The sequence below is a fragment of the Podarcis muralis genome, chromosome 9 (genome assembly GCF_964188315.1).
Source record: "Podarcis muralis chromosome 9, rPodMur119.hap1.1, whole genome shotgun sequence".
NCBI lineage: Eukaryota > Metazoa > Chordata > Lepidosauria > Squamata > Lacertidae > Podarcis > Podarcis muralis.
In genome coordinates, this window is record NC_135663.1 from 2338946 (window position 1) to 2351242 (window position 12297).

The 12297-nt window shown below is 47.7% G+C and overlaps 1 protein-coding gene across 1 annotated transcript in view; it reads right to left on the reverse strand.

The window, feature by feature from the left end:
* The window catches only part of VAX2 (ventral anterior homeobox 2), a 58585-nt gene that overhangs the window by 10498 nt on the left and 35790 nt on the right, over positions 1-12297 (reverse strand). Inside the window, exon 2 of the mRNA XM_028744470.2 lies at positions 2629-2816. Coding sequence (XP_028600303.2) covers positions 2629-2816 — 188 coding nt within the window. The remainder of the gene's footprint in view (positions 1-2628; positions 2817-12297) is intronic.

The following is a 12297-nucleotide window of genomic DNA, read 5'->3' on the forward strand; positions in this document are numbered from 1 at the left end:
GTGAAGTTACAGGGAACCAGACAGAGGGCCTTCTTGGTGGTGGCGCCCGCCCTGTGGAACGCCCTCCCATCAGATGTCAAGGAAATAAGCAGCTATCTTATTTTTAAAAGACATCTGAAGGCAGCCCTGTTTAGGGAAGTTTTTAATATTTAATGCTGTATTGTTTTTAACATTCGATTAGGAGCCGCCCAGAGTGGCTGGGGAAACTCAGCCAGATGGGCAGGGTATAAATAATAAATTATTATTATCATTATGGATTCAAATGACAAGAAAGGAGATTCTGACTGAACATTAGGGGGGCGGGGAGCTTGTTTGACAGTGGAATGGACTCCCTCGGAAAGTAATGGACTCTTCTTCATTTGGAAACAGAGGTTGGATGGCCATAAGTCAGGGATTGCTTAGCTGTGGTCCCTGTATTGCAGGGGCTGGACTAGATGACCTTTGGTGCTCCCTTCCAACTCTACAATTGTAGGATTCCAAGTATTTTGCAAGATCCAGAAGCTCATTTGCTTTTGGGCACCACAGGACTCAGCCCTCAGGACATGCTTCCAGTGCTAGGGGCTTGGGACACTAAAAAAGATGCTTTTTATACAGCATCTCTGTGACCGAACAGAATTCCCCTCCCCCTGGTCTCTCCCAAGTCCTGGCCCAGCATTCTCTAACCATTACACCACACAGCCACATGACTCAAGTTTCCTGCCTGGGGTGACTCATGCTGAGTGTCTTGCGGGTACTGATGCAGTCAAAGCGACATCTGTTGCTTGCTAAAGCTCAAAATAAGACAAAGGAGGCCCATTGTGTCATGAAAGCTGAGAGAGTGTGTGTGTGTGTGTTGTGTACTAAGCTTGGATCCTAGAACAATAGGCAAGTAGGATCCTAGAATGCAACAACTGATTGGCCTGCAGGAAAAGACCAATCAGGCTCCAGGAGGGAAGCAGAATCAGCCAATCAGATGGGATTCATTGTGTAAATAATGTATATAAGAGAGGCTCTTGTGTGAGTGCCTGGAGGCAGTTGGAGGATGGATGGCAGCTAACAGATTGAGGTTGAATCCTGACAAGACAGAAGTACTGTTTTGGGGGGACAGGGGGCGGGTGGGTGTGGGGGATTCCCTGGTCCTGAATGGGGTAACTGTGCTCCTGAAGGACCAGGTGCACAGCCTGGGAGTCATTTTGGACTCACAGCTGTCCATGGAGGTGCAAGTTAATTCTGTGTCCAGGGCGGCTGTCTGCCAGCTCCATCTGATACGCAGGATGAGACCCTTCCTGCCCGTGGACTGTCTCACCAGAGTGGTGCATGCTCTAGTTATCTCCCGCTTGGACTACTGCAATGCGCTCTGCGTGGGGCTACCTTTGAAGGTGACCCGGAAACGGCAATTAATTCAGAATGCAGCAGCTGGACTGGTGACTGGGAGTGGCCGCCAGGACCACATAACACCGGTCCTGAGAGATCTGCATTGGCTCCCAGTACGTTTTCTGAGCACAATTCAAAGTGTTGGTGCTGACCTTTAAAGCCCTAAATGGCCTCGACCCAGTAGACCTGAAGGAGCATCTCCACCCCCATCGTTCTACCCAGACACTGAGGTCCAGCGCCGAGGGCCTTCTGGCGGTTCCCTCATTGCGAGAAGTGAGGTTACAGGGAACCAGACAGAGGGCCTTCTTGGTAGTGGTGCCCACCCTGAGAACACCCTCCCTTCAAATGTGAAGGAAATAAGCAGCTATCCTATCTTTAAAGGATATTTTCCTATCCTATCTTTAAAAGATATTTAATGCTGTATTGTTTTTAACACTCGATTGGGAGTCGCCCAGAGTGGCTGGGGAAACTCAGCCAGGTGGGCGGGGTATAAATAATAAATTATTATTATTATTATTATTATAAAAGCCTGAGGTTTGGGGGGCAATTCAATCACTGTTTTACAAGCTACAATAAAGAGCTTGAAATCGGCAGATGAAGATGGAGTTTATGGAGCTGGCTGATCTCACCGGGAGAATCCACGACCAGAAAGAAGAGGAACACCAAGAAGACTGGAAGAAATTTAAAGACTATTTGAATAAATATTGTAATATTAAAGATATGTAATCACTCGAAAGAATTAATTAGGCCTAGGATTAAATTAGGATTAAATATATAAATAAGAAAATGTACAATAAGAACAGTTAGGAAATATGATTATGACTGTGATATGGTTTTATGAAACAATGATATTGGAAACTGCTATATATAATTACTAAGAAATTCAGATGGAAGAGATTTGAGGAAGTCAAATAATATGTTTATGAAGATGGATCTTAACTAATTAATTAAGTGTTAGTGTAGTGATGATTTGTTGTATTTTATGTTCTATATTCTTTTTTCTTTTTCTTTTTTCTGTTTCAGTCTTTTTCCTTTATTATTGTCAACTTTTTTTTTGTTATGTCTATGTATGGAAAATAATAAATATTATTATGGGGGGGGAAATAAGGAGCTTGAAATCACTCCAGGACTCCGAGTATATTTCAGAGAGAGAGAGAGAGAGAGAGAGAAAATGAGAATGGAGGAGGAAGAGAGAATGAAAGGGAGTAAGGGAAGAATCAGAGTGTGGGGCGGAAAAGAGTGATGCTGTCTTCAGCAAAGGCACCCATCCTTTACCTGCGTCTCGGAGAGGTTGAGCTGCCGGGCGAGTTCCGTCCTCTCTCTGCCCACCACATACTGGCAGCGCTGAAACTCCAGCTCCAACCGGTAGAGCTGCTCAGCGGTGAAAGAAGTCCTGGTCCTCTTCGGCCGGTCCAGGTCCAGACCTTTGGGAAGGACGATCTCCCGGATGGTCCCTTTGGCATCTGGGGGCGAAAGCAAAGGCAGAGCCTTGAGGGGAGGTCATCGGAAAAGGAGAGCAGCCCACGCCGGATCAGGCCAGCGGCCCATCTAGTTCAGCACCCTGTTCTCACAGGGTCTGAACCTGGGGAACCTGCAAGCAGGATTCGAACGCAAGACCACCTTCTCCCCTCCTGTGGTTTCCAGGAACTGGTGCTCAGAAGCATGGCTGCCTCCAGCTGTGGATGACAGACTTTGTCTAATCCTCTTTTAATGTTGCTGGACATCCCTGCCTCTTGTGGGAGGGAGTTCCATAGATTAACTCTGTGCTTCCTCTGCCTGTACTTTCTTTTATCTGTCCTGAACCTTCCAATTTTCAGCTTCCTTTGATGTCCACGAATAAATAAATAAAACAAAAATAAATAAATTTATTTATACCCCGCCCTCCCTGGCCAGAGCCAGGCTCAAGGCAGCTAACACCAATAAAATCACAGTAAAAACATAATGGGGGGGGGACCCCAATTTAAAATACAGGTTAAAATGCAATTTAAAATGCATTTTAAAAGTAGCTCATAGATCAAGACCATAAGGGGAGGGAAACAGAAGGGTCAGACTGAGTCCAAACCAAAGGCCAGGCGGAACAGCTCTGCCTTGCAGGCCCTGGGGAAAGATGTCAAGTCCTGCAGGGCCCCGGTCTCTTGTGACAGAGCGTTCCACCAAGTCGGGGCCAGTACTGAAAAGGCCCTGACCCTAGTGGAGACCAGTCTAACCACCTTGCGACCTGGGACCTCCAAAGTGTTGTCATTTGTGGACCTTAAGGTCCTCCACGGGACATAACAGGAGAGGCGGTCCTGTAGGTATGTGGGTCCTAGGCTGCATAGGGCTTTAAAGGTCAAAACCAGCACCTTAAACCTGACCCTGTACTCCATCAGGAGCCAGTGCAGTTGGTAAAGCGCTGGATGAATGTGATCCCACGGCAAGGACCCCGTAAGGAATCTCGCCGCGGCATTCTGCACCTGCTGGAGTTTCTGGGTCAGCTTCAAGGGCAGCCCCGCGTAGAGCGAGTTACAATAATCAAGCCTGGAGGTGAATGCTGCATGAATCACTGTGGCGAAATCAGGGCGAGAGAGGTAAGGGACCAACTGCTTAATACGGCAGAGATGGAAAAATACCACCTTTGCTGTGGCTGCAACCTGTGCCTCCATGGAAAGGGAGACATCGGAGGTTACACCCAAGCTCTTGACAGAAGGCGCTGGCACTAACTGAGCCCCCGCAAGAGATGGGAGTTGGGCCCCCAAGGGGTGCCAACTTAAATAAAATATTGGGGGGGGGAGGCAGGTAAACCCCACCCCTCATAATCAATCACATGACTCAGTTCATGCATACCATTTGAATGACACTGCCCATAAACTGGGGGGGGGGGGGCAGCCTCCTCAAATATTTTATTGCCCCCCCTAAAAATAGGTTCCTATGAGCTGGTGTTATGAGAGGGGGGGGACAACTTTCCTGTGGGGTGGGTTTTAATATTTTCTCTTTCCACTTTCTCCCTGACATGCATCATTCTATAAACTACTATCGTGTCACCACTAACTCTTCTTTTCTCCAAACTAAAAAGTCCCAAATATGGCAAGCTTTCTCCATGGGGGGGGGGGGGCCTTCATCCCCTTGATCATTTTGAGGGCACTTTTCTGAACTCTCCATATCCTTTCTGAGGTGAGGCAGCCAGAGGTGTGTGCACAATTTCAAATATGGTTGCTCCCAGGTGCAGGAACTCAACATGAACACCTGCCCTGTTCTCTTATAATGGCAATGATGCCCACACTGAGAAGTGCCGGAACTGAGTTCAAGCAAGTTCCGGCTGAAAAAAAGCCCTGGTTGCACCATAGATTTGTATGACAGCATTATGATATTGTCCGTTTTACTTTCAATGGACTCACAGCTCTCCATGGAGGCGCAGGTTAATTCTGTGTCCAGGGCAGCTGTTTACCAGCTCCATCTGGTATGCAGGATGAGACCCTCCCTGCCCGCAGACTATCTCGCCAGAGTGGTGCATGCTCTGGTTATCTCCCGCTTGGACAACTGCAATGCGCTCTACGTGGGGCTACCTTTGAAGGTGACCCGGAAACTGCAACTAACCCAGAACGCGGCAGCCAGACTGGGGACTGGGAGTGACCGACGAGACCACATAACACCGGTCTTGGCTCCCAATACGTTTCCGAGCACAATTCAGAGTGTTAGTGCTGACCTTTAAAGTCCTAAACGGCCTCGGTCCAGTATACCTGAAGGAGTGTCTTCACCCACATCGTTCTGCCCGGACACTGAGGTCCAGCGCTGAGGGCCTTCTGGCAGGTCCCTCACTGCGAGAAGCCAAGTTACAGGGAACCAGGCAGAGGGCCTTCTCGGTGGTGTCACCCACCCTGTGGAAAGCCCTCCCACCAGATGTCAAAGAGAAAAACAACTACCAGACTTTTAGAAGACATCTGAAGGCAGCCCTCTTTAGGGAAGCTTTTAATGTTTGACAGACTATTGTATTTTAATATTTTGTTGAAAGCCGCCCAGAGTGGCTGGGGAAGCCCAGCCAGATGGGCGGGGTATAAATAAATTGTTGTTGTTGTTGTTTTCTTTTTTCCATTATCCCTATAAAGTAAATAAATATAACCAACCAATGCATTTATTGTAGCATGAGATTTGGAAGCCAGAGGTCCATGCAATGCACTGCAGTGCAAATAGAGCTTTAAGATCTGCAAGGCAAGCCCTGCGCTAGGGTTTGGGCCTTCTCTGTGGTGACACCCCAGCTGTGGAACTCCCTCGTGCTGGAAATATGCCCTTTCCGGCATATCGCAACAATGTGTCTCTTTCAACAGGCAATCGGCCACAGCTGAGACCGTAAGGGATGAGCTGCTGCAAGTTTCTATACACTCCTCGAATTACAGAACCATAGAAGGGACCCCAAGGGGTCATCTACTCTAACCCCCTGCAATGCAGGAATCACAGCTGAAGAGTCCCTGACAGATCGCCCTCCAATGTCTCTTTAAAAACCTTGAATGAAGGAGGGTGGAAGTTGTGTTGTCATGGAAGGCATTCTATTGGGTTTTTTGAATGTAAGGTGGCCCTATTGAAGTGAGACTGTACTGTAGTGTGAAACTACTAAAGTGCAATTTATCAACCAGCTCAATCCTATCCTGTGGACTCAGCATGATGGAGTTTTATCACACTACTTGTGCTAAGGAGCCCCCGCTGAACTACTAATGGGCCTAAGCCTCGCGATCAGACTGGACCGCCTTCACCCCGACAGAGCTCAGGATGGTGGGGGAAGGCAGGAACCCCCGGACCTTCGTGGCCCAGGACCCAGTGTACGCAAATAATTTGGGAGCAGGCCCGGCATGGGTACCCGCCACAGTCACCAGGGTCACTGGCCCCGTGTCGTACGAGGTGCTAACGGAGGGAGGGCAATGCTGGCACCGCCATTGCGACCAGATACGGCGACAATTCCCAGGAGAAAACCAGGAGGAGGACAGGTCAGAGGAGTCCCAAGGGAACAGTGGGGCAGTGAGGCCCGTAGAGCAGGAGGGGCCAGCAGGGGAGGCAGAATCAGTAAATACAGAGAGGACCTGCGAGGCCGAAAGGACACCGGAACCAGAGCCATGACTGAGTGAACCGGTTGGGCCAGAACAAACAGCCCCATCACAGCCAGCATCCTTGGAACACAAGCCAGAACCTGAACCCCTGACCAGGCCGCAACACACACGTAGGCAGCCAGCGTACCTTGAGGACTATGAATGCAACCTCCCGGGCTGGAACTTAGAGGGGAGGGGTGTTATGTACTGAGTTGAATAGGATCCAGAATGCAGCGGTCTGATTGGTCCTAGAACAATAGGATCTGGAATGCAGCAGTCTGATTGGTCCACAGTAGCCACCCAATCCAGCTCCAGATGGAAGTGAATCCGCAACCTGATTGGCCTACAGGAGAATCCCGGAATTAGCCAATCACGTGGGGCCCATTGTGTAAATAATGTATATAAAGCAGACATTTTGGGGGAATTTCCATTCCTCCTCACCACTATGAGCTGAATAAAGAGCATGAAATCCACTCTCGACTATATTTCATCCCCCATGCCAGCATCTTCTGTTTCAGCCAGCAGGGCTGTTTGTTGTATTCTACAACCACTAATTCCAAGATTACCTGGGCTGAACTTTCCTGCAACTCATTTCCCTCTGATATCTCACTGTCTACAATTCTTCCTCCGTTCCCATGGAGAGTGGTAGACTTGCAACCGAGGAGAACGCTTCATGCATTTAATACAGTGGACGGTGGTCTATGAAATCTTATGCCAGGGTAATTACTGGTCTGTGACCATAATAAATCGCTTGGCTTGACTAATGTGATGATAAACGTTTCTTCGCCTTTAAGGCACTGCAGGACCGTTGGTTGCTTTTCCTGCAAGAGAGGGATGCAGATTCTACTTCTCTGGAAATTGAGTTCGGTTCATATTGCATGAGCGGGAGAGAGAGAGATTGCTTTGCTGCCATCTCGAAATACGTCCCAGTTGTGGTGGCTTAAAAGAGATTGAGAATGCCTGTCCACAAACGCCCAGAGTGGTTTAGCAAGCAATGCCTCTTCCCAGGGAACTCTGGGAATTGTAGTTCTGTGAGAGGAGGAAGAGGGGCTTTTTGACACCTCTCAGCGCCCTTAGCAAACTACAGCTCCCAGAGATCTTTGGCAGTATCCTAGCACTTTAAATGTGTGGCATGAATGAGGCCTTAGACGCTCCTCTAAGGCTCTGTTCACACTCCTTATGCAATCCCAGAGGTGGGTTTTCCATCTGTGTTCACACAACCCTTATCCAAAATGCAAACATATCCTGTACTTTCTTGTAAGATGCTGCCTTTCGATGAGCTGTAGCTCCAGCCAGCTGCACACCAGTGGGAGCCCTTAAGCTTTCCAAACTTTTCATGTTGGCAACGTACTTTTTAGACACAGTAAATCAATTTTACTAGCAAACTGGAGGTTAAATTAACCCTTTTCCAGCCCTGGGAGGTGTGCGGGGAGCAGTCAAGTCCTCATGACACGCAGTTTGGAAAGCTCTGCCTTAAGCGGTGAAGACACCAGTCCCTGAAAAACAACAATTTCACTACCTCCAAGGCAAGGATGTGAACAGACACATCTAGGCAAAGGGACATCTGCCGGCTGAAATCACACACTGCAAGTCAAACAACAAAGGCGGAAGGCGCCTGGTGGAAAAGCAAAACAAAACTAGGGTGGCAAGGGGTGAATTGGGCTGCCTGAGCTCAAACTCATCTCTCTCTCTCTCTCTCTCTCTCTCTCTCTCTCTCTCTCTCTCACACACACACACACACACACACACACACACACACACACACACAGCAGGCCACTTGTCAATCCTCTGATGTTCCCATGATGCATGGCGGTGGCCTTATCACGAATAAGTTCCATGGAAGTGAGAGCTGGACCATCAAGAAGGCTGATCGCCGAAGAATGGATGCTTTTGAATTCTGGTGCTGAAGGAGACTCTGGAGAGTCCCATGGACTGCAAGAAGAGCAAACCTCTCCATTCTGAAGGAAATCAGCCCTGAGTGTTCACTGGAAGGACAGATCCTGAAGCTGAGGCTCCAAGACTTTGGCCACCTCATGAGAAGAGAAGACTCCCTGGAAAAGACCCCGATGTTGGGAAAGCACAAGGAGAAGGGGACGACGGAGGACGAGATGGTGGGACAGTGTTCTCGATGCTACAAACATGAGCCTGACCAAACTGCAGGAGGCAGTGGAAGACAGGAGTGCCTGCCGTGCTCTGGTCCAGGGGGTCACGAAGAGGCAGACATGCCTAAACGACTAAACAACAGCAACAACAAGCTCTTTTATACAGTAACAAACCACACACAGCTGATGAAGCTCCTTGGGGCAAAACAGGGGAATAACCAGGAATCCTTGTCTTGTCTGCCTGTGCCAGCATCTACCAGTGCCAGTGTTCAAATGATTTAATGTTGTAATACGTTAGATAGAAAAAGACAAGAGAAGATGAAGAAATTAGAATGTGAATGTACTACGGGACTGACAAAATAGTAATTGCATTTTGTACATGCTGGACTCGGTGGTATAAGCTACATTTTAATACGTTATGTCATGATGTTGATTTTGACATTATGAGAAGCTGTATCTAATTTCGAGAAGTAGTTTCTAGTAAATAACTTTACAGTTGTTGTTATACGGCCTATTACGGTTTTTTTTCAATTGGATTTGCGTAATAGAGGCATTCTAGTGGTTTTGATTTTGGGCCTGAGTTCAAGTCACGCTGCCCAGGGAGATCCAAGCTGACCCAAGCAGTGCTTGAAGCCACCCTTGGTCAGCTGATGGACGAGGACTTCAAGCCCCGCTTGGATCAGCTACTGATCAGAATAACGAAGCCTGGGTAACCCTAGAGAAGCTTGAAGTCAACACTGACCAGCTGATTATACTATGAGGCTGCCTGCTTTTCATGGATGAGGGAATGGTTTCAACAATAAGAAGAGCCTGCTGGATCAGGCCAATGGTCCATCCAGTCGAGCATTCTGTTCTCACTGCAGCCAACCAGGTGCCCTTGTGACTTGCAGCAACTGCTGCCTCCAAATGTGGATCCAGACCGTTAACTATTAACAGACCTATTCACCATGGATTTGTCCTACCCTTTCAAAAAGCCACCTAACCCAGTGCCCCTTGTGGCAGTGAGTTCCATAGGTCAAATATCCATTGTGTGAAGAATAACTTCCCGTTGCCCATTTGAACCTCACGGCCATCCTGCCTCCTTACGTGAATGGATTACCTGCCATGGATGTTCTAGCTGAGGTTCCTGCATTGCAAGGGGTTGGTCTAGATGACCCTTGGGGATCTCTTTCCACTCCACAGTTCAATGCTTCTTAGTGTATTAACTTATGGTCTCTGTGTGTGGTTTGGGAGCTGCATGGTCAGGGAAAAAACTATACTGTCCAGGGTTGTAAAGACTGCGGAGAGAATAATTGGGTGCACTCTTCCCACCTTGGATCAAATCTATGCTTCCAGGTGCTATAAGAAAGCTGCAGAGATAGTGCAGGATAGTGTGCACCCTGGAAATGATCTCTTTCAGCTTCTGCCTTCTGGACGAAGGTCCAGGGTTATAAAGACTAGGACTAGCCGCCTGAGAAACAGTTTTCATCCAAATGCGATTTTGGCTTTAAACGCAGTGTAAGGTAGTCTCTGTGGGAGTATATTGTATTTAATTATGGGGTATCAGAGTTTTTAGGGGGCTAACCAGGCTGGGATAGCTGGGGTAGCAGGCTTGTTAGTTTCTGAATGTCTGATGTAGATTTTTTCAATTTCATTGTTCTGTATGGGACAATGACAATAACGATTATCGTATCATATCATAGTACAGTATTAGCATAGCATTGTAAGAAAACTTTCCTTCTATTATCTCCACCCCCATTCATACTTCACAAACTACACTTCTCAACTTCAGCAGGGATTCCTACGCTGTAGATCATTGAGCTCCATGGAGAGAGAAAGTGGGACACAGCTGCCACTGTTCTTAAGTGGTTTAAATACGTTTTTATTTTATTTATTTTATCACTTTTGTATTTGCCAGTGTGAGCTCCTTGGGGAGGAAGCAGGGGATAGATGTTTAATGAACAAACGAATATTGAAAGCACAGATTTAAAGATTGCCCGTCCAACTTGCACTTGGGAACAAAACTGCCTCTTTTTCCAGACCCCTTTCTTTTCCTTTATACAGTGGTACCTCAGGTTACAGGCGCTTCAGGTTACAGACTCCGCTAACCCAGAAATAGTACCTCAGGTTAAGAACTTTGCTTCAGGATGAGAACAGAAATCATGCTTCAGTGGCGCAGCGGCAGAGGGAGACCCCATTAGCTAAAGTGGTGCTTCAGGTTAAGAACAATTTCAGGTTAAGAACGAACCTCCAGAACGAATTAAGTACTTAACCTGAGGTACCACTGTATTGTTGTTCCCAAAGTGGGAGGTGCCACTACTTGGGAGGCAATGGGATTACCTGGGAGGGGGTGCACACATATAATTATGTGTACTGGGGCATTAAAGGTAAAGGGACCCCTGACCATTAGGTCCAGTCGTGGCCGACTCTGGGGTTGTGGCGCTCATCTCGCTTTATTGGCCAAGGGAGCCGGAGTACAGCTTCCGGGTCATGTGGCCAGCATGACTAAGCCGCTTCTGGCGAACCAGAGCAGCGCACGGAAATGCCGTTTACCTTCCCGCCGGAGCGGTACCTATTTATCTACTTGCACTTGACGTGCTTTCGAATTGCTAGGTTGGCAGGAGCAGGGACCGAGCAATGGGAGCTCACCCCATCGTGGGGATTCAAACCACTGACCTTCTGATCGGCAAGTCCTAGGCTCTGTGGTTTAACCCACAGCGCCACCCACGTCCACTGGGGCAGTAGGGAGGAGTAAATGACTATCAGACTTTTAAAAGCTGTTATTGCTGGATCATGTACATCCATTTTGTTGAATTAAAGAGTCTGAATGACTGTGAAAATTAAGTTTTACTGTTTTGAATTTTATAGCATTATCCTGCATTGCAGGGGGTTGGAATAGAATGGTCCCTTCCAATTCTATGATTCCATGACCTTCCTTAAGTCACTCTCAGAATCACAGAATTGTAGAGTTGGAACCCAAAGGTCATCTAGTCCAACCCCCTGGATAAATGCTTTTCGTGGGGGAAAGGGGTCATTGGGAACGAGTTTCTGGAACCGAGGAGCCGATGGCTCCCCCAAAGCTCAGGAGCCTCTGTTTTCGAGCTGGGCTGGCCTTTCTAAAAAGCGCTTGGAGGAACAAATTATCAGAAATCACCTCTGACCCTCTCCTTGGACTGCCTTTGCGGATAATACCCATGTACCTATGGGACCGCCTCTCCTGGTCTGCCCTGCAGAGGACCTTAAGGTCCACAAATGGAGGTCCCAAGTCGCAAAGTGGTTAGATTGGTCTCAACTAGGGCCAGGGCCTTTTCAGCACTGGCCCCGACTTGGTGGAATGCTCTGTCACAAGAGACCAGGGCCTTGTGGGACTTGACATCTTTCTGCAGGGCCTGCAAGACAGAGCTGTTCTGTCTGGCCTTTGGTTTGGACTCAGTCTGACCCTTATGTTTCCCTCCCCTTATGGTTTTGATCTATGGGCTACTTTTAAAATGAGGCTGCATTTTAAATTGAATTTTAACCTGTATTTTAAATTTGTTTTTCCCCCTATTATGTATTTACTGTAATTTTACTGGTGTTAGCCGCCCTGAGCCTGGCGAGGGCGGGATATAAATAAAATTTATTATTATTATTATTATTTATTAGAAGAGGGGGTTCACAAGTCACTGAGCTCAGCCCCATCTGATACTTATTATACTGACTTAACAGTTTAAAACAGTTTCTAGATTCCTGCCTCTCCCCTTTCTTGGGTCAGCTTGCCAAAGCAGCAAAAGCACAAACTGAAACGGGATGCAGCCGCTTTAAAATACTGA